This window comes from Penicillium cataractarum (assembly GCF_028827025.1).
Source record: "Penicillium cataractarum strain IBT 29864 chromosome Unknown utg000005l, whole genome shotgun sequence".
Lineage (NCBI taxonomy): Eukaryota > Fungi > Ascomycota > Eurotiomycetes > Eurotiales > Aspergillaceae > Penicillium > Penicillium cataractarum.
The window spans coordinates 195,645-218,263 of NW_026622741.1; the positions used below are offsets into that span (position 1 = coordinate 195,645).

At 49.1% G+C, this 22,619-nt stretch overlaps 5 protein-coding genes across 5 annotated transcripts; 3 read left to right on the top strand and 2 right to left on the bottom strand.

Moving 5' to 3' along the window:
- Positions 1 to 2,988: 2,988 nt before the first annotated feature.
- N7496_005844 (uncharacterized protein) lies at positions 2,989 to 4,332 on the bottom strand (the record flags this gene model as incomplete). The annotated part of the gene is made up of 4 exons (XM_056698773.1): positions 2,989 to 3,410; positions 3,471 to 3,827; positions 3,908 to 4,109; positions 4,162 to 4,332. 4 exons carry the CDS (start codon positions 4,330 to 4,332, stop codon positions 2,989 to 2,991), a joined length of 1,152 nt encoding a protein of 383 aa, XP_056554186.1.
- Positions 4,333 to 7,933: 3,601 nt separating this feature from the next.
- Positions 7,934 to 8,590, top strand: N7496_005845 (uncharacterized protein; the record flags this gene model as incomplete). Its single annotated transcript, XM_056698774.1, has 1 exon — positions 7,934 to 8,590. The coding sequence occupies one exon, from the start codon at positions 7,934 to 7,936 to the stop codon at positions 8,588 to 8,590; it is 657 nt and encodes a 218-aa protein (XP_056554187.1).
- Positions 8,591 to 11,157: 2,567 nt separating this feature from the next.
- On the bottom strand, positions 11,158 to 12,245 carry N7496_005846 (phosphatidylinositol phosphate kinase family protein; the record flags this gene model as incomplete). Its single annotated transcript, XM_056698775.1, has 2 exons — positions 11,158 to 11,910; positions 11,973 to 12,245. 2 exons carry the CDS (start codon positions 12,243 to 12,245, stop codon positions 11,158 to 11,160), a joined length of 1,026 nt encoding a protein of 341 aa, XP_056554188.1.
- Positions 12,246 to 12,971: 726 nt separating this feature from the next.
- Positions 12,972 to 15,108, top strand: N7496_005847 (arginine--tRNA ligase; the record flags this gene model as incomplete). Its single annotated transcript, XM_056698776.1, has 4 exons — positions 12,972 to 13,196; positions 13,278 to 14,572; positions 14,630 to 15,043; positions 15,102 to 15,108. 4 exons carry the CDS (start codon positions 12,972 to 12,974, stop codon positions 15,106 to 15,108), a joined length of 1,941 nt encoding a protein of 646 aa, XP_056554189.1.
- Positions 15,109 to 16,070: 962 nt separating this feature from the next.
- On the top strand, positions 16,071 to 18,462 carry N7496_005848 (putative ABC transporter; the record flags this gene model as incomplete). The annotated part of the gene is made up of 7 exons (XM_056698777.1): positions 16,071 to 16,615; positions 16,695 to 16,953; positions 17,016 to 17,472; positions 17,523 to 17,602; positions 17,660 to 17,813; positions 17,885 to 18,162; positions 18,220 to 18,462. 7 exons carry the CDS (start codon positions 16,071 to 16,073, stop codon positions 18,460 to 18,462), a joined length of 2,016 nt encoding a protein of 671 aa, XP_056554190.1.
- Positions 18,463 to 22,619: the final 4,157 nt, after the last annotated feature.

Sequence of the window (22,619 nt, forward strand, 5' to 3'; positions counted from 1 at the left end):
GTCGGCCGATGATCGGAAAGCTACGCCAGGTACATGTATCGACCATGACTTATTTGCATTGAAATCTGCTATAGGGACAAGCACGGCCCAGGATCGTAAGAAGCTTGATGTGCTGATCGTAGAGGAATCCAGCAATGCCAAAAATGCCTTGCATGCAAAGAAACCGTCGATGTCTCACCTGCATACCCACAGCAAGCTTCACAGCGTTACGTTTTTGCTAGAGTGCTGATTCCGCCCCCCGTGCCCCACGGGTGTAGCACTGGGAGGAGTTACATGCTCTCCACCCGAAGATTTCCGATTAATTGGGTTGATTGGGCTTGGGAACGTGCGCATGTCCTGGTTTTGCCCAGAGGCCGTCGTGTTAGTCAGTCTCGGCATTCTTGGCGACAAGGAAAATTTGCGTGAAAGCCGAATGTCCAAGCGAGAGGCGGGCCGAGATAAGATTGATACCCATGGCATGACAGAGAAAAAGATCATAAAGCATGGCAGACTTGGAGGAAGGGTTGTTCAGATTATACCTCTGGCGCATAGGAAAAGGGTAAGTATAGACCCTTATGGGGCGGATGGGGAAAGAACCGTGGTAGTGCGCTAGGAAATTACGGACTGTAAATCGAGGAACATGATTTCATTATAGCTTTGCTATAACTAGTGACTGCTCCGACAGCCTGAATAAAAGCCTAACATAAACACGCCCTACGCGCCTAAAAATTCCCAGTCTGACGCAACAGAGCAGGAAGTGTGGTGACTTTGTAAACTCTCAGTGGCTGCCTAGTTGTATCCATCAAAACTCAAGAAAACTCTCCACCCTCGTGGTCCTAGATTGATAAGACAAAGCTCCCAGCCGAGACCGGAAGAAAAAAAGATTGATTAGATCAATCTCGCCCCTTGGCATGTTAAGCGAGCTTGGCAAACTCAGATTGGCCGCTTGGTTCTCTTGGATTGGGATCTCATGACCAAATATAATAAACGCCGCAGGAGGAGTTTTCTCGTGAGAAAAAGGTTCAATTGAAGTGTTCTCCCAAATATAAGCGGTAGTAATTTATCGCGCGACCGGGCATAGTGAAATCCACAATCCAAACTAGCAACGGGCTGCCTCTTAAAACCCTGGACCCTGGTGGAGCTAAGTCCGAATAATAAGGGCCCTTCGACGTTATGTATTGTACATGCCTGGAAAGTAGGGTAAAGAACGTCCCTATCGGAAAACGCAAAGTCGCAAACTTTGATGACAGCGACCGGGCGACCCTTATGACTGAAGGAGTGAAATGGATTGAGCTGCTTGTCCAAGCTGCGAAATGTATGGGAGTTTGGTCAAGCAAGTTGATCATAATAATGATGGAGGGGCAATGAAGTAATTCCCACTCCTGCTGGTCGGAGAAATTGCCCACTTCATAAATGTTTCTGACCAATGGAGACTTTTCTCCATCCAAGCTAAAGCAAAAATGTATCGCCCACAGGGACCCTAGTTACATACAGTATGCCTAGATCAAATAGGAGGCTGACTATCGGAAGGCAAAAGCCCATACTGCACACTGGAATGGCCAATAACTCACGAATTCTTGTCGCAGAATAGAGTCCATCGCAACTGCGCCCAAGACTGAAACACGAGAGGGTCCATTTCCAAATCCAGAGTAGTACAGGATATCACATGACCCAGACCGTGTCGACGCATCAGCCCGTATCAAAACTTGTGCCTCTGTTATCTATTCCTTCATGAATTACTCTGTGCAACCACGTCTTGAGAATTGAGTTCTCCCATATTATGAAACATCATGTCACCTTTGAGTTCAGACACTATCGCAGATATCAACACACTAGCTGAATATCTAAGCGACCCGGAAATCCAAGACCTGTCATCTATGTCTTCCGTGGACTGTATCGTTATTTGCGCATCACAGGTCCTACACAGTGCAGATGTCATCTTTAAAGCACTCCAAGAGAGACCCACTCTTGCAAAATGCTTGGTACTCTGTGGTGGCATCGGTCACTCCACCAACCTTCTCTACAGCGCTGTCGCACAACATCCTCGCTACTCGGGGCTTGCCCATGAGATTGAGGGTCTCCCGGAGGCACGTGTCCTGGAAAGAATCTTGGATAGATTCTTTGATCAATCATTGATCACATCACAAGGATGTCAAATTCTAATTGAAGACCAATCCACCAATTGTGGACAAAACGCTTCTTTGAGCCGTCGTGTACTTGATCAAGCCGGGTTCTCAGCCCCAAGTACATTAATGATCAGCCAAGACCCGACGATGATGTTGAGGACAAAGGCCTCATTTCAGAAGGTTTATGACGACATGCCTTCCACCGTGTCATTATTGAGCTTTCCAGTCTTTGTTCCAAAGGTCCAACTATCTCATACCCATACTCTAGAATGGATGCCTATGAGACTTTCATGCGAGCCGTGGAGCCTTGAGCGCTTTATTGAGTTGATCTTGGGAGAGATACCGAGAATAAGAGACGATGAAAATGGGTATGGACCGCGAGGGCGGGGCTTTATCTCGCATGTTGATCTCCCAAATAACGTCGAGGTAGCATGGTCGCGACTTGTTATCTCATTCAAGGATCAAAAACTTAGATGATAAATTTCAAGAGGTTTGAGCCACAATCTTCATTGAAGAGCGTGAGGGATGAGCAGACAACCGTATAAATTGCTAGAAACTAAGAATTAGGCGCAGAAAACGGGATATCCGCTTCAAGATAGACTTCAAGATCGAAACTCAGCCTCGGCTTTGATTAAAATTATCCTCACAAACTTCAAGCTTGGAGAGCAATTTGAATGACTTAGAGCTGTGTGTAGGAAATGTAGAAGCAATATAACATGAAATGTAATTAAATGGTTCATCCGGATCACGAGAGTCATCGCAAAGCAAGAAGCAAAATGGTATTGAGGCATCAATCATGAATATAGGTGATAGAGGGCGTGTATATTATCACGCGGGTAGAAGAAAAAGAATGCAATATTATCTCAACTTCCAAAATAAACGTTCAAGGTGAGCGCCGTGGGTCTTTCACTGGGGACAACTCGACCCAAGTTGTAGACGAACTCTTGTCGTGTAGAATGCTGTGTGGTATCCGCTCATCTGATAGTCGCGAACCCGTTTCCGATGGCACAATAGTAGTAGCGCCATCCTTCGCTGAAGAGATAGATATGGTAGTGGTGACCATAGGGGGAGGGAATCCTGGCGACATGGGAGGTGGGAATCCCGGTGATTGATCACCGACCGCTGTCGTGCTATATGGCGCCTTGTAGTTGTACATGTAGCTCTTTCGCTTGCTTCCCGTGATAGTCGACTTGATGAAGCGATTGGTGAAGGGTCTGAAGAGAGGCCAGACTGGTGGGATGGACATGGTGATTAGGACAAGCCACTCCTCAACTTCACCCCAGCAGAACAGAATGCCAACGCCGTCTATATAAGGATAGGTTAGTTTAATCCGGCAGGTACAGCACAACTTTCGGGGCAACATACAAGAAGAGTCTTCACTCAGAATGAATTTGGCAGCCCATGTACGAAGGATAGCAGCTACACCCGCAAAGACACCGCAGCCCATGAGGAAACTCAGACCCCACTTGAGCTTTCGATCAATCTTTAGAGGCAGGAGCATATGAATAGGGACAATGGCGAGATAGATATCCGAAAGGGCGGCGATGGCACCGACGAAGTATGTATAATATACGCTCTTGCGGTGGTCACATTTATCCTGTTGCAGAGGATCCCAGAGCGCGGTGACCGGGGTGCATTGGAACCATACCATCAAGACTTGGGGTATGTTGAGAACGATGTTTAGGACGGCGACGGCGATCAAGCTCTTTCTGATTTTCGGGTCTAGTGTGAGGGATGGTTAGTATCCTCCATGATCCTCATCACAGTGATCAAACTGGAACTAGGGCATCCGTAGAACTCACTGCTTTGTCCATTCATTTCAATCAGGAATGCCGCGACAGCCACTTTACCGGTTGGAATGGCAAGATTGAAGAAGAAGACGGTAACCCAGGTAAAAAGAAGGAAGTTGTGTAGTTCGCCGACTTTGATAATGAGTGTGATATGGTTTCCGAGACCATGGAGGACGGAAAGGATTCCAAAGACTTGAGTAATAGCAGTAAGCAACTACACAATGTTAGCAAGCTAGTCCAGTTCAGACACATAGATACGATCATACCCAAGCAGCGAGTGACCACATCAGGGCGGTAGTGCCAAATTTGTTCATAAACAACCGCACATAAACACGCATAGCCATGAAGACGGTGGCAATGATAGCCAAGGAAATGCCGAGGCGCAAATCGCCCGGCCCACGACCACCATATGCCGGAAACTTTTCTTCAAGCGACATGTTGTAAGATGTATAGATTCAAAGGAGTGACAAGGGAAACCCAAAAGCAACGGTACCCATTTCTTTGGAACGGGAGGGAATCGGCTTATCAGAATCCCGGGGGTGGTCTGGCGGATTTATACTCCCACTTCATCACCATCGAGGCTGAGAAAGCGGAGGTGACCCTCGCACGATCAAATTGCAAATTCCATGGGATAAGAGGGACGTGCGAGCAGGACTAAAAGACTTGGTTGGTGCAAGTTTCGTCGATCTCTTGTGGAGTAACGCACTTCGACTATCGAACCCTCGGTTGGTGTTGTTGACTCGATTGGTTCTCTTTGGCCAGACCCAATTTCCCCCACTACGAGATGACGATGTCCATTGACGTTTGTCGATGGTTGGGGCGAGACTCCGAACAATCGCCACAGAATTACTACTGTGACGACTGCGACAATTGTGACGGCTGGTCGTTCTGCTATTATTGCATTCGCAGCCATGCCGAACCCCCCCTGAACCTGAACTCCCACGGGCCATCAGTTCCATCGCGATCTACTGGCAGCGGCCAATAACAACAACCTAGTCAGAGAACTCACCAACAAACAGGGATCCATGCACATCCTAGTTCCGGAAACCATCGAAGCCTCGTATACATTCCCCAACCAGCTCCGACTGGCCAACCTTGTCCCACGGTTCTGTGGGGTCAATGCATCAGTAAGAGGCATGCCCCCTGAATCGTACGTCGTGCAGCTCGCAGCAACCAGTTCGCTTAGGCTTTAGCCTATCACAAGAACCAGAATCACAAAGGGATTCTCCGGTCGCGTGTCTCCTGCATCCCAGCGCGACTTTCCGATTCGTTGCGCCGGTCAATTCCTGACCATCTGGGAATGCCTTGGGAAAACACTTCAATAGTCATACTTTCCGCAAACTCACCTTTCGAAGGTAAGAGTAACACCGTGAAGAAGCTACGATGACCCAGTCAAGACTAGTGAACCCACTATTGATTGAGAATCGGTTGCCCATCTACGCCAATTGATCCCTTACCCGGCAATGGCGCGGCTTTGTGCAAGCCGCGTCTTCTTGGGGCGTCTCCATTCTCCCCACTTTTAGGGCGCGCGAGAGGAAATGATCGTCCACCAATTTCCCTGCCATCATCATTTGCACGCGAGTCAGTCCTGTTCGCGGATTCATTGCTTCGCCATCTTCTCAACTTTTCCATACATATAGCCACCGCATTTCGTCCCCACCCTCTCCACTGATAAGTTTACCGGCGGGGTCTGAATCCTCTATCTGATTGTATCCAGCCATCACAGTTTTTGCGAGAGGTCTGCATCGCAGCCAAGCATCTCGCGCTCAATTCGGACCACTAAATACGAGGACAGAGGGAATATGGTGCCATTCAATCAACGCCGTCCCTCTCTCTACCTCCTCATATCCTGCCTATAGCGGCCACGGTGGATTCTTAACCGGGTGTTGACGCCCGTCCGGGCTCCGGTAAGCAACTTTGCCGATTCCTGGTCGATCCTTCGTACATGCCTTCCAGCATCCAGGAGACCAGTGGCGCTAACTAGCATTGCTTCCAAAGCTTGACGCTGCTTCTTGGAACAATGGCACCCCACATTCTCTAATAATAATCACTAGCGCTGTGGTTTACGTTCATGATCGACTCACGTTGCCTCTTTAATACCATGCCTAGCCACCCGAACCAAGGTTTGGTTTAGGTTCAAAGGTCAATAATTTGGAGGCTCTGTTCAATTTTGTCCCCATGCGGCGTCAAATAATAGTCTTCCATTGGTCTTCTATCAACTTCGCACCAAGGGAGTTTTGGAAAGAAATTAAATACGACTGTCCTACTCCGTAATATTTGACTATCAATCCTGTGTGGCAACGGATTGATATATTTCCTTGGGGGTGGTCTACTTGCCTATCATAGCCTGACTACAATTGTCAATGAACCCTACCTGCTGGCGTATTTCCTTCGACCATCGTCATCCCAGAGAGTCTCTAGGCATTGTCTTAATTTCGTCCAGCCGGATAAATAGAGGGGCGGCTCGTCAATTCCCGAGCCAGACCTAAGAGACGGGAAGAACCCACAATGACGGCCGAAACCATGGTTCATGAAGTTTACACATTCGGGGACATGATAAGAGTCCGCCCCTTTTCATTATCCATACAGCTCCCCAGTTGAAACGTTTACTTATTCTCATCGTTCGAGAGAGTTGCTGAATTCACCCTTGGAAGAGGTCTTTGAGTTGGCGGCAGCAACGGCTCATAGTGGGGTGGTTGCGCCTCCGTCATATCACAGCAGAACGCTTCGAGGTGCGGATGTTCCCCCAACCAGACAGCCTAGGATGGAAGAACCACATGTGTATTAGCATGTCTCGTCGAACGTCAAGGACAGACGTAACTGACCCTCCAGTCAAGCTTATGTATAACTCTAAGAAACACGAGGATCCCACGTGGTTACAGAGTACGCGTAAAAACAAAGCCGACTGCACGTGGTGTCTCCTTAAATTGCTTCTTTTATGACAAAGCAATTGTGATTCAAAACAACGTTTGCTATTCCTCAAATTACCATAGTCGTGTTTATTTTCTAATTATGTCTTATCAGATACATGCTGCCTTTTTTGCATGTCGTTACATGGTATATGGTGGCCGACGACAAGGACTGGGGTCACCGACTATCCTGGACGTTGGAGACAGAAATAAGTTTCAAAGCTGATCTATGCCTGACCTGGTATGATTTAGAAATTCGACTTTTAGCCAGGTACCGGCTTCATCTAGGTTGCTAGGTACCTTCAATCGGTGAAAGTAACCTTGGGTGTTGTCACTATATATTGTGGCGGATTCTTCGGGAAAATATCCGACTAATAGCTTTCAACCTAAGGACGCCTGACTCATTAGCGCTGGCCAGCAAAAATCATTCAGCCATTGCCAGGTACCATCGGCACTTTTACCGCTATAAATTCATTCTGACAGTGCTTGGCTGTAACCAGCCCGTGGCCACATGTCTTACCTGCAAGGCGCGCTACTGCAGTTTATGCAGAGGCCAAGGAAACACTGACACGGCTATGTGAGCAAAGTCTGCCACTATGAGCGGCCTCACCACGTTTTTTCCAATTCAAAATATTCAGGACTTGCCTCTGCAACTCAAATTCAATTGAAGACCAGTGCAGTTCTGGGTATTGTAAATGGATAAAGTGGGGCCCATCCGTGTCAGATCTAGACCCTCGATCGAAGAGTCTGCCCCGATCTCAAGTGGGCTGATCTCACAATTCAGGAACTTCGAGGGGCAATGGCCCTGCAGACTGTGGAGTCCAATAGCCAGCATCAAACAGAGCATGGTATCTGTATGTCTCGGGCCCCTCTTCCGATCTCCAGGATCAATTGGTTATGTGTTGCGGCTTCATCCCGCGACTAACTTTTAGCGCCCTCATCTGCATGGACATCACAGACAACACGAATCGGACATGTCGCGTCTCGCTTGAATTGTGGCCCTACTCTTGGATACTGCATCCGCTTACTGTCCACAAATGGGTATAAAAGGGACTCGAAAGATCGACCATCGGATTAACAAATTCAACACAGGCTGTCCTCCTCAATTCCAAATTCCCTTTCCTCAAAAATGGTCTCGATCACTAGTCTCTTGACAGGTCTACTGGCCTTGTCCTCCTCAGCCGTCTCGACCGCAATCCGTCGCCGGTCCATCACACCGCCAGAAGGATGTCCAATTCCTACCTGGACCGTCGACTACTTCCACTGGTTTAACGGCTCCCACAGTCTAGACTGTATCCATAACCAAGACGACATCAACGCCAAGGGCTGCCTTTGCGGATCAAACTGGTGCGAACCGAACCCGGCAACATGCAATGGTAGCATGGTGAATGTCTGCTGGACTGGCATGCCCAACTACCAGCCATGGGGCTACGGCCCACCCCAAACTCTCGACATCCAGTTCGCGGATGGCTTGACTTGTCACGACCAGTATATCGGCTATCGGATTCACGATATTGCTCATGGCGAGAGCAACTGTGGATATGCTGATCGAGGTCTGGGGAGGATCGTTGCTTTCTATGGTTCTTCGGATTCCGATTCGTCCACGGGCCACATGGACTATACTCTGGGCGATGGCCATGCTCTCAAATGCGACAATGGGAGCTCCATCACGTACTCTGGGAGTGTGGACTTTGAACTTACCTGTACCCATGATGCCGATTTCAATGCCACTTGCACAGCGCCTGTGTTTGAGGTCCCTGTGCTGAGTTATGAGTGGGTTTCGTAAATTCATTCTGAGTTATATGTGCGACTCGGGGCTTCAGGCACTCATGGTTTTGGACAAAGTCCGAAGCAAATTGCAATTGAATGTAACTACCTTCTACATTATCTGAGTTGTATGTCTGACCATGATGTCCGCACAGCATTATGAGTACAATTTATGAGACATGGACAATATGATGTGAATATACACTCTATAGGGACGACCCGAATTTATGACAGCATTTACATCTTGCAAAAGCTTGTTCTTTCATGGGCTCCAAGCATATGGGTGGTCCTGCTGCAGCTACGGGTGATGGGATCCGTGATTAGAATAATGCTGGGTTGGGGCTGCTACCAAAGAATTGATAGAGATTGCTCAAAGCCAGGCAAGCTTGCATTCCAGAAAATATAAAAGCGAGTAACAAGATCCAAGTGATTTAAGTCTGAAAGTTGATTGCACCACATTGGAGATACTATAGGTACTTGAACAGCTTTTCCTTGAATGATATTGCTGTCACAGATTGTAACAATACTAGGAACAACCCAGTCAATGCGGCTCTCTTTTTTGGAAGCTCCCAGGAAGATTACATGGACAAGATCGCTCATTCTAACAGTTGCACTAGTCAAATATATTGACTAGAGATCTGAATGGCAATCTTCAAAAATGAAAATTTCCAGCCTGAACATCTTATATAGGACTTTCTACGTGCTAATGGAAGGGAGACAAACAAAACATAGAGACACGTATCATGGTCACTGAACTATCGGTAGATCTCGCACTATGCATCCCAATAAGCTTTGATAGTTTTTTGGAACATTTTAAAACGCTTCTGACTATATTATGGATGGAACTCGTATAGTGATTAGCATTTTGGGCTTTAGTACATGATAGTGTGCGGTGTCCTATGGTTGATACTTTGCCTAGCTTTTTGTTGTTTGTTTACTTTCTCTGAATAAAGAGGGGTGCTTCTTCGATATCTACATAGTAATTAATTCTGGTAAATCTCTCATCGTGCTCATTGTTTGCCTTGAACATGAGTATTTTCTCTCACTTTGCGTATATTATGTCTTGTTGGCCCTGGGAGCAGAAGGCTACCGTCGAGCAACTGACCCCCGGAAATCTCCTGTCACACCTTTTTCCCCTGTCTACCACTCTTATCTCCTTCCTTACTCTTACATCTCGAGCTTGGCCACCGTACCTGTCTCGCCACAGTCATCATCAACCCTTTTAATTGCCTCGACCTCCGTGCCGCCTCAAAGCCTACCGAAGCGCCATGACCTCCTTTACCTTGTTTCCTCGTCTTCCCACAGAGCTACGGCTCATGATCTGGAAGGAGTGCATTCCGATGAGGGTTGCGGAGCTCCATGAGCCCCACGTCACATCGAAGACATGTTATGGTATCGACACTGATTGCCAGTTAGAGTGGACAACGCGTCAAAACTCCAAGCCTCCAATCATTACGCGAGTCTCGAGCTGTTGCTTTCGAAACCGGATATTTCAACCCAGATGACAGTGACACGGAATTTCCGTGCGAATTCTTTCATAACAAATCACTGTGGTTTGACCCAACCCATAGTATCGTCACTTGTTACTGGACAACGACTTGGGACGCTTGGGCTTTCGGTAGTGGGGAGGAAGACCATGCAGAAGACATGTCATATTTCCTATCGCATGTTCCTGGTACCCAAGGCGCCTTGATCAATGCGCGGAGGCTTCATTGGCCCCATTATTTTGCTGGCCCAGGTTATGCCGATAAATTGGACAAAACTATTCTTCCTGAAATCTAACGATGGAAGGACTGGCTAGCCTTCATGACAGTAGTTCCAGTGCATTTGACCGCAGAGCAGGCATTCAACTCTCCCCTCTGGGGGCTAACAGGTGAAGAGCTCATTCAATTGGTCGATCCAAAAGATACCCAGCGCCTTCAGCTCTTCAAACACCATTCGAACACCTGAGATCCAGAAGCGCAGAATTTTTCACTCTTCTCGAAGACATGGCGAAGTTTCATTCCGAAATAGACGGCTGGGAGCGAGGGGTTAAAATTACTTGGATATGGCGACACTGGATGGTCATATGGTCAAAAAGCCGTGAAAGCAAGACCTCGTGGGATAATCGTCTGGAAGATGTTTGGATTGGACCTCGTCATGATGAGAATGGACAGCCACTCGACATGTCGTCTTCCTTCACATACATGCTCGAGGGGTTAACTTACGGGCAAGTCATTGACAGTGATCGATATTCCCCCAACTTGGACCACCCTTGGGTCCAAGGAATTCTGCGCGATATGCCTACCTTCCGTCCCACAATTATGTTCCGCCTATGTGTGAATGACTGTAGAAAGCCCAATGATTACTTTCGCAGTATGAAGTGGAAGAAGCCCGACAGTGGTGGAATACCAGCCGAGGAAGAGAGGTCGATAAGCGATGTTGCAGCCTATTCGCAATATCAGATATACTTGACGGAGAGGAATTGAGCGGGAAAAAAGTTGGTACGAGCTACGTTTGGCAAGGAAGACACGCACACATCAAGCGCATTCGTGCATTTCTTGAACTCCGTTACTGCTAGTGTACACGCAATGGATATCCATGCCATCAATGGACTTTAATCATCTCTGCTACCATCGCCAAGAACTTCTGCCGATAATCTGGTGCTGTGGTCGTAATCGACATATGCCCCTTCCGACCTACCACGTTGAACGTCTGCACCACTCCGGACAACGCCTGCGCATGAAGCTTATGTCGAGCCCAAAAGAAATCGAGTATCACAGCCCGATATTTCCACTTACCGTCTGCCGAGGGCAGACCTGCTCGCCAGGGGCTTTTTCTTCCGAGTACCTCTGGACTTGAGCTAGCTGGCATTCGCACTAGGAAGAGGGAGTAATCGACTGCATTTGCATCTTCCAAAAACTTTGTATCCTCCTTCATAGCCTGTATGAAGTTTTCGTAGTCCTTCCTCCACAGATGTAGCTTGTCATTGAAAGTGTCTGCTAGCTTGTCCAACGTCGCATCACTAACAAGTGGTGCGGGCAACAAGTCGCGCTCTGGATAGAAGTAGTCGATTGGCTTGAGGTCGTAAGTTTCCCAGCGATCGCCGGCAGGATCGTCCGATTGACCGCAGAGGATGTTCTCCATGATGATATGGTGCGCAGGAGTACAGCCGAATATCGTGCCAAGGGTCAAATATGGAGAAATAAGGTAGTCTGTTATCCAAACAAGAACAGAATCTGGGTGTTCGCGCATATAGTCGTTGTATGGCTCGAGCAGATCGCTCTGGAAGAAAGTGTATTCGAAGTGGCGTGGAAGGCTTTTGATGACATAGTGACCATCAAGAGTACCGAAGAATGTCTATGATAATGTGTTAGAGGTGATATGATATACCTTGAATCCGTTCCCTGGAACCAACTTACTGAGCCCGAATACCCCAGATCGCCCATCGATTTCAGCGGTGGCTGGCCACTTGTCGTGCGAAAGCTGGCATGGTATTCATTTTCGTTAAACTGCCAGGTTTCCCGACGAAGTGTAGCAAACAGCTCTTCCTCAAATCGAATTAATTTGATTCGGTGAAGTGTGAAAAATGCAATAAAATGTCCCCAGGCCGTCTTCTTGAAACGGTCTGGGTCGCGTAACAACCCAGCCTGGATAGACTTGGTCAGCGATGACTGGCGACGGCTTTTTCCCATGATGTGAGGATTGAATGAATGAAAACATGAGTTAGGAGCTACCTAGGTCAAGTTTCTTTTATTATTTGGCGTGCACCTTACATTAAGCTTGCTTTTCGCACTGCGATGCTCGGCATGGAAGTAGTGACGTCAGATACTAAATATGTACCGTGATTGGTGGGCGGTGCGTGCAACTGTCAAGTAGGTACCTATCAAAGCTGATTTTAGAGGAGGGAGTCTAGGACATTGCTTGACAGCCTTCGTATAACTAAGCAATAGGTATTGACATGCCTGAGAGTTGTGTGTAAATATATATCCCAGATTCGTTACTATGGTCACGTGTTTTAATGAACGAAGCTCTACAGATTTATATGCAGGTGATGCTAACACCTCCTTTCATACGAGTGTACTACCTCTTGGTCAATCTATAGACAGGAACATGATAATCTAAATCTAATTCCACCACATATATCCCATACAACCGGATATACAATCAACCCCACTAACAAAGAAGCAATAAGTGGGGCATCTCGATACCCGATCTATACAAACCCACGTGACGTACCGCCTGATAGCTGGCCGCCCTGAGTCACCGCGAAAAAAAGTGACCCCGAGAAAGTTCCCCTCCTTATGGGTCGGATTCTGCTAAGCGGGGCCCTTCGATTCACAGGCGTCTTTTTTTCTCGGCCCAGTATTCGCATTCGCTTTCCCCTCATCCCGTCGCGCTCCTTATCCCACACCGCAACCATGGCCTCCGCCGATTCCCTGACGGCCTCCGTCCAGGCCTTGACCCTGCAGTCCACCACCAAGACCTCCAAGTTCGCAGGATGCTTCCCGTCGCTGAACCCGATGGACATCTACCGTGAGCACATTGCGGAGGAATTGGGTAAGGCCGCTGGTATCGACCCCGAGTTGATCTTCTCTCGCCTTGCATGGACCAACACTTTGGACAAGGGTGACCTGTCCCTGCCGGTATGCTCTTCAATCGCAGACTGATCTCTAGCCATTGCTAGTATAAGTGAACTGTACCACTCACATTGCCCGCGCATATAGGTCGCCGCCCTCCGTATCAAGAAGAAGCCCGACGAGCTCGCCGCGGAGCTGGCCTCCAAATTCCCCGAGTCCGACCTCATCCACCCTCCTACTGCCTTCGGCCCTCACCTGCAGTTCTTCTGCAAGGCCGGCCCTCTGTCCAACACCGTTCTGGGCCGTGTGCTCACCGAGAAGGCCGCCTTTGGTACCAATGGCAACATGGGCCTTAAGGATCCCTCCGACCCTTCCAAGGGCCAAAAGAAGATTATCATCGAGTTCTCCTCACCCAACATCGCCAAGCCCTTCCACGCCGGACATCTACGGTCAACGATTATCGGTGGTTTCCTTGCCAACCTTTACACTGTTATGGGATGGGATGTCACCAAGATGAACTACCTCGGTGATTGGGGCAAGCAGTACGGTCTGTTGGCCAACGGCTTCAAGTATTTCGGAAACGAGGAGGCTCTCACAAAGGACCCTATCAACCACTTGTTCGATGTGTACGTCAAGGTTAACCGCATTGTCGGTGACCAGGAGGGCCCCATCAAGGAGCTGAAGGAGCAGATCAAGACTAAGAAGGAGAAGGGCGAGGATTTCTCCTCGGAGGAGGCTGAGCTCGCCAAGCTCGTGGATGCCAGCGAGGACGAGAAGGCCCGTCGGTACTTCAAGTCTATGGAAGATGGTGACCCGGATGCCCTTGCTCTCTGGGCCCGCTTCCGTGATCTCAGTATTGCCAAATACAAGCAGACCTACGCCCGCCTGAACATTGACTTTGACGTCTATTCTGGCGAATCCCAGGTCAAGGCCGAGAGCATGGCCACTGCTTTCAAGGCTATGGAGAAGGCTGGTGTCACCGAGGAGTCCGAGGGTGCTATTATTGCCGACTTCACCAAGCACGGTGCTAAGAAGCTGGGCAAGGCTATCATTGTGCGCAAGGACGGCACCCCTCTGTACCTGACCCGTGACATTGGTGCCATCTTGGAGCGTGACGAGAAGTACCACTTCGATAAGATGATCTACGTTGTGGCTGCCCAACAGGATCTCCACTTGGCCCAGCTCTTCAAGGTCACCGAGCTGATGGGTAACAAGGATCTGGCCAGCCGCTGCCAGCACATCAACTTCGGTATGGTCCACGGTATGAGCACCCGTAAGGGTACTGTCAAGTTCTTGGATGACATTCTGCGGGATGTCGGTGACAAGATGCACGAGGTTATGAAGAAGAACGAGACCAAGTACTCACAGGTTGAGAACCCCGAGGAGACTGCCGACACTCTAGGTATCACCTCCGTCATGGTCCAGGATATGACTGGCAAGCGGTAAGTTTTCAGCCAACTCAAGCTGTCCTCATGCAATTGAATGCTAACTTTCCCCAGTGTCAATGGTTACGACTTCAACCTTGACGCTATGACCTCGTTCGAGGGTGACACCGGTCCCTACCTGCAATACGCCCACGCTCGTCTCTGCTCCATGGCCCGCAAGTCAGAGCTCAACATCGACGAGCTGAACAGCGCCGACTTCTCCCTCCTTACCGAGCGCCACGCAGTCGACCTTGTCCGTCTCCTTGCCTCGTGGCCCGACGTTCTTATCAACACCTCCAAGACCCTGGAGCCCGTTACCGTGCTGAGCTACCTGTTCCGCATGACGCACATGCTGAGCTCCAGCTACGATGTCCTCAAGGTCATTGGCAGCGAGCCCGAGCTGAAGAAGGCTCGTATGGCTCTCTACGCTGCTGCCCGACAGGTCCTGAACAACGGTATGCGGGTTCTAGGTCTCAACCCCGTGGAGCGGTCAGTCATCGAATCCGGACATTTTGGCGTACCAATGAGCTAATATTTAACCTTCTAGGATGTAAACTCTCGCCGCCATTCTTCTCTCCACATTTGAAAATTCCCTATAGCCTGACGATATCTCATACTTCTCCGCTAGACGCACTGGCGTTAAAAGTGGGACCAATAAAATATGATTATGACGTTCATTTGGTGCACAAGATCGAACTAGGGAGCCATGGATCTCCAGATCGAACGATGTGCCGATCTCCTGTTATGAATCGCGTAGCGTCGGTCTAAATTTCTTCTTATGCGACCCTAGGAAGATAAGAAAGCTTCAGCGCTTCCTTTTCCAATCGCGGGGACGAAATAGTTAATTTGCGTAGTGGTGACAAGGGCAGTACAGCCACAGCGTGTCTGCAGTCAGCGGGGACAACATCTCCCGACGACTACGGCGACCGGGCTTTAATGAACGAGTCATTGAGGAAAGGGGGAAAAAAAGAAACCTTCGGGCAGCCCTACAAGCTCAAAGCTAAGCGAAATCACAAACGTCTAGAACACGAATCTCTGGGAACCAAGCCACGGATGTCCAAGTCGGGTATATGGACATCGTCGCCGAATCCCCAGTTTTCCAAACGGCGTTCACGGGGACCAAAGAATCTTATGTAAGAACCCCGTTAGGGCGACCACTAGCGGCGTTTGTGGCGCGACTCTAACCTTTTCCAGTTATCCAGCTGCTTCTTGGCCCCATTTCGGGGACCACAACCCGTCTAGCTGAGCGCCCGCAATTGTCCGCATGCCCGCTAAAGACAATCCCATGGTCCTCTCATCACACTCTAGCTCCTCGCCGGGCTAACTGGGGCCTGCGCAGCCAGTCAATCGCCGATGACCCCCTAGCCCTGCAGAACGGGCCGTCATGTGCGAAATGTATTTAACTCGGGTGGGGCCCCAGGAATGGGTCGAGGTTGATTCTTAAAAAAGCCAATTCGCCTGGTATATCGTGGTCTGAAGGATTTGACGACGGTTGCGATCGTGACGAGTTGCCAACATGGGTGAACCTGCTTCTGCCTTTGATGGCAGTCTCGACAATGAAATGTCGACCCCAACCTTGGATGTCGAGTGGGATGGCGATAGTCGGTTTCTGATGAATCATTCCGTCAAGAACTTTTCTTGGACTGGTCTTACCGTGACTGTGAAGGATCGCCAGACGAAAGAGGCCAGGGATTTGATCAATGATATCAGTGGTGATGTTCAGCAGGGTATGTTTGTGTGGATCGCGGACAAGCTTGAGTCTTTGGCTTGGCTTGACAATCTGACTGGGATAATGCTAATCTATATCTCGATCTCGACAGGGGAGCTCGTGGCCTTAATGGGACCCTCTGGCTGTGGAAAGACAACCCTGCTCAATGTGCTTGCTCGACGGCCAGCTGCATCTGGTGCCAAAGTGCTGGGTGACAGCTATGTCAATGGCGCCAAGGTCGATGTTGGATCATTCGGTCGCATGACATCCTATGTCGAGCAGGAAGATGCTCTTATTGGATCATTGACAGTTCGTGAAACATTGAAGTTTGCAGCAGACCTCTCGCTTCCTAGGTATGCCCTGCCTTATTCGATGCTTATTCTCCAATGTCCTTGGTTTATCAGTTTGTACTCATCATCACATGTGATATAGCTCGGTTACCAAACGCCAGCGCATGGATCGTATACGGACACTTTTGGAGGCCTTTGGTATCCAGAACCAGGCAAATACCCTGGTCGGAACCCCTATTCGCAAGGGTATTAGTGGTGGCCAGAAACGACGTGTCAGTGTAGCCAGCCAACTCATCACCTGTCCCAAAATCCTGTTCCTGGATGAGCCGACAAGCGGTCTGGACTCGACTGCCAGTTACGAGGTCATGTCGTACGCGAAGGAGCTAGCACGGGCCAACAATGTGAGTTAATCTAGGGATCCCGCGGCTTGTCAGTCAGAATGCTAACAACATGCGTTGCGTAGATCATCATCATCGCGAGTATCCATCAACCCTCCACAACCACCTTCCAGCTATTCGATAAGCTTCTCCTGCTATCCGGTGGAAAGACATGTTATTTCGGCCCAACTAGCAATATCGTCAGCTACTTCGGAAAGGTCGGCCACCCGGTTCCTTCGCACACCAACCCGGCCGAGTTCCTGCTTGATATTGTCAGCTCAGACTTTGGCGGCGCAAAGGGGAATGCGCAAGAACGAGTTCAACAGATTCAGAATGTCTGGGCAGCATCTGAGGAGTCCAATGCCGTCGTGAGACAAGTTTCCGAGCGTGCTCGTGAGTCAGAAAAAGCAGCGGGGGTGTTGTCCGCCGAGGATATGGCTCGTCCGGGACCGGTCACTATCACGGCTGCGCTGCTGCATCGCTCGTTTATTAAGAGTTACCGCGATGTCGTTGCTTACGGAATCAGAATTGTGATGTATCTCGGTGGGTATCACAGTGCCACTTTCTTGTCAACACGAGCTAATTCCAGTCAGGTCTTGCAATTATGATGGGCACAGTATGGCTTCGCCTGCACCCAGCTCAGGATTATATCCAACCTTTTGTCAATGCCATCGTGAGCACGCCCTTCCAGAGAATACGAAAAAGCCAATACTAACAAGCACCAACCCAGTTCTTCGGATCAGCTTTCATGTCCTTCATGGCTGTTGCCTACATGCCAGCTTACCTCGAAGACCGGGCAAACTTTGCAAAGGAGCGCGCGAATGGCCTCTATGGAGCGACACCTTTTATCGTTGCCAATTTCCTCATTGGTCTCCCATTCCTCTGTACGTCTCGGTTGCACCTATCAATACCCACCGCTAGCATGGCTTTCATCGCTAACACCTTGACCCTACAGTCCTCATCTCCATGCTCTTCTCAATTGTCTCATACTGGCTCTCCAACTTCCGCCCCGATGGATCCGCCTTTATGATCTGGGTTATGTGGATATTCCTCGACCTCGTCGCCGCAGAAAGTCTCGTGGTATTCGTCACATCGATATTCCCCAACTTTGTCATCTCACTCGCACTAGTCGCGTTCGCGAATGGATTATGGATGAGCGTGGGTGGATTCCTCGTTACACCGAAGATTCTGAATCCCTTCTGGAAATATGTGTTCCACTACATTGATTATCAGGTAAGGAAACCCCACCTCCTTGGGGTCAGAAATAGCACTAACCTGATATACCTCTAGTCATACGTCTTCCAAGGAATGATGGTGAACGAATTCTCCCAACGAAACTACTCCTGCGGAGAGGGCTGCCACTGTATGTACACCTCGGATCTAGCGGATCAATGCCAGATCCGCGGCACGGCGGTACTTCAGCAGTATGGGTATGCCACTGGCAGGACCGGCAAATGGGTGGGTATTCTCATTGGTATCATTGCGGTTTATCGGTTGTTCGGATGGATTGCGCTGCACCTGCGCCGGACATGATTTATCCAATCAAGGGGATCTTGAGCAGAATGAAATATGTGCGAATATTGTATAGATTATGTGAATATTTAATTTTTATCGTCACCTTTCTATAGAGAGACTCGTTTATCAGACCAACGTGGTATAGTAATCTTGCATTGGATACTTTCCCTGCTGAAAGAATAGCACCGAGCTTTCCCCACTACATCCAACCAGACATGCTACCATGCATCTAACTTGGCTGGGCTAGTCCTTTCTTCAAAATCCTCCGACTACTTCTGCCACATCCTAGAGAGGGCACTGTAGTACACCAGCCATTAGTTTAATTCTAGCGTAACCCCATCTACAGCAGTATCAATTTGTCTGTACAACACGAAACCACGCCACCGGCACACTCCAAGTCCTCCCCATAAAATAAACAAGAGTATACATGCTGTTGTCAGAACCAAATCCATAAGTATCCAACACCCGAGTCCCAAAACCAGCGCCACTCACGATCACAAGCACGAGCGATCACCATAGACGATCCAATCCCGCCCGCAAATGCGAGTCATTCTATACGATCGTCTGCCAATCTCCACACATCAAGACTTCCCTCGGAATCCGATAATAGAACAAGACGGCATCAGACCTCCAATCCAATATCCAACCACTTCTCCTCTTTCTCCTCATCCAAGACGCCATCGCACGCACGATAGAAAAGAGCGGTGAGTGTCTTGGTTCTCTGGGGAAGTCACTGATGACACCTTGCAGAGAAGGGGAAGCAAGGGGGTCCATGAGGTCTTGGACGATACCTATTTTCCGATAGAAGGGAATGGCGATTATCCATGATAAAGGCTACGCTTAGGGGACGGGAGGGGTAATGGGGTCAGTGTTGATAGAGTGTATGGAGATATGGATAGGACGGGATGGGATGTGAATATCGAGGTACAGGACTGCATGAAGGGATTGGTAATCAATTCTCCAGTAGGTAACTATCCATGGCAGCATGGATGGCATGACATGCTTGTGAAGCTTATTAGATGAGCCATGCGGCTTTTGAGTGATTGTATTATCTGGAGAAAGCAGCGAGACACGATAGGCTGTTCCTGTGACTTGGGATTGTTCTAGGATGTGGGTTGGTTGAGATGTGTCCTGATCGTCAGATCTTCTTGAGATCGTGACTGGCAGGAGACAAGGGAGTTGCCTGGGATTTATGGTGATGCCTATAGCATGGCTGTAAACGTAGAAAAACAACATAAAAGTATGGATATGAAGTGTAAAGTTGCCGGTTGGCTATCTAGGCAGTGTTTATTAGTCTATCGTTGCTAATTAGGTTGATTATCTATAAGCGAAACTCTGATCAACTCCAAGACATTACTCCAGTTTCTACGTTATCATGTACCTCCAATGTACTCCCTTGTACATCGCGGGGGCGTACTTTATCGACAGACTGGAGTTGGAGGGGAAACCACCAGAGCCGCACACTGTTCGCCTCTCATCTCCCCATCCAGCCAGCCTCCATCCCCTCTGGTCCAATACCCTGTCATGCTCCCCCAATCTAACTTTTCTCTTCACTGTTTCAGTTTCTCGTCACCGGGGTAAGAATCAATCTTCTCACCCCCCTTCAACCCTTCTCCCGGGTTGAAAGGGCTACAAAAAACAGAGCATTGACCATCCATCCCCCTCCATCCCCCACTATCCAATTGTATCCTTATCGTCGTTGCAATTGTGGTATTCTACACGTGCGGGGGGTCTACCATTCCCTCAAAGCCCTCGAGGACCTCGTCTAAAGATCAGGACGCAAGGAGGTGACCAGAGCGACCGTTGAGGAAATGATAAACCGTCCGTGCTGCATGTCATACCGATCTAGTCGGGTCTGATCAAGCAGGAAACGGGGGGAAACTACTCCAAAGCCAAGCACAGAGACTGACAAGTTGGTAACTACGTGGACAAGACAGTAGGGAGTCAAGGATGAGCCTCCGTTAAACCGGGTATTCTTGAATAACCGGGTGGGGGAGACATGGACAGGGAATTGTATCCAAACACTTTGCCTACCCCGCCAAGGGATGAGCCGTGAGCGATGAGCCACGAACAGATGAGCCATGACTGTATAGCCCTGTAAACCAAAGGCAGCCATCTTCTCAGAAGTGTCCGTCATGAGTCACCTGCGGAGAAAATGGCAGCGCCATAGAAGAGCCGCCACGAGGGCGCGCAGGACGGTCGTCGTGCAGCACGTCGGACAGGCATGTTTAACAGTCCTGACCCTCTCATTCTGGATCTAGCGTGGTTCACACGCTCCACTCACGCCATCAGTGGCGAGAATAGAATAAGAAAACTCTTCAGAGAAGTGGAAATCATGAGTAAAATAGAATACTTCTACGGAGTAGATGCATGTCATCTCCACCGACTCTTCTTCCCGCTGTACTAGGTACAATTGACATTGTCTCCGGGGTTGGCAAAGCAAAAAAAAAATGGTTATCGGCTAACACCAGCCGATGGAGGTATACCAAATAATACGACTAATCGAGAACTTGTTACTTTCTCTATTTTTCTCTATCCCTCCTTTCTGGCTTCCCATGATTTTCCCGTGGTATCGCCGATGCTCATTTCCCGTGCAGGGTTGTTCCCTCTTCATGGTGGAGGCGATGATTGGGCCGCAACGCTCAGGATTGGGCGTTAGGCCGACCGGAGCAGAGCAGAAGCAGGAGCAGGAAAGATTCGGAACGAGGAGGCCGAGAGAGTGAATTGACGAGAAATCTTAAGATACAGTAATCTGGTATAGCTATGGGAGATACGGAGAAGATCTGTTCTGGTATTGGATGGATGGATCTGGCTAGGGATTAATAGTCCATGTATACAATACATCGGTGCATGCATCCCGAGGAATACCAAGTCTTTTCTTTGGACACTAGGAGAGTCCATTAGCAACGGGAGTAGATGTCAAGTATATTTCTGGTATCTCTTGTATAGTTCGCGAGTAAACAAATGGCCTCCTCCACCCAGGGATCCGAGCAAGTCGAACCAGGGATCCCCCCTCCAGCGGGTCCCGAGTTTAAAGTGTTCCACGACTGTCGTTGTCTCTAGAATAATTCTGATTAATTATCTCTGAACAAGAAATATACTTTTTACCTCTGTGTAAATAACTCCGTAGATTCCGTGGCCTCCCTGAGTATAGAACTATACTGTATATACTATACAGACTGTACTCCGTATTGTTTATGATGACGCCCGTCCCCCCCCCCCACTTCCTTCTCTTCTTTTTTTTTTTCTTCTGTTGGGTACCGACTGTCCCGCGAGCCTCTTTTCGTGCAACATTCTCTTTTTCTATTTTGTTTTTTGCTTTTTGGGTGACTCTATCCTATTTTTCTCTGTATTCTTCGGTGGCCTGTTTTTTTTTCCTTCTCTTCTATTTTTTTTCCCTCGTCAGACTTGGGTTGTTGATCGCTTATCAACGTGTTTACTTCCCCCCCTCCGAACTTTTTTTTTCTAATCGGTGCCCATCTGCTCCACCCCCAAACTACAACCCAAAGTCCGCCTTCTCCTTCTCTTTTACCTCCACCCCCCACTCGCCGGGTACCAGTCAGGCACGTCGACAGATTCTATAACAGGCACAAAGGCCCAAAGGGCCCAACTCTTCTAGGCCTGCAGCTGCATCTTCCTTTCCCACCACTCATCGCTCTCCCACTACTCTTTTTTTTCCTCTTCCCCCCTCCTCGTTAGAGACCCGGACCCACGCCCGACGCTCCGCCGCCCGACCGTTCTCACATCCGCCCAATTTCCCACCCTTTTCAGATGGAGACATTGCGATCTGGAAGATACCACCTCGCACGCTCCGCTCGCTGACAGATCAGGATTACGCCCAGCTGCCTGCCATCGCCCTTGCGATCGGCAGGTCCGTTTTCCGTGGTTGCGACTGTCTGAAACTGGGTTGGGCGACAAGAGAGAGAGTGAGCGAGAGAGATCGAGCGAACGAGGGAAGTGAGGGACACACAACGTCGGGACAAGTGCCTTGAGAGAGAGGTCAGAAGGGGTTGCGATAAGGATTCTATACGAGGCAAGACTTGAAACCGAAATCTACGGCGCGATCTAAGGTTGTCGTCGCATATCCGGCTTACGAACCATCGACCCTGGGAATTATACAAGAATTATACCAAGTGGACCGGGCCAGGAACACCCAACAAAAATACCTGCCCAAA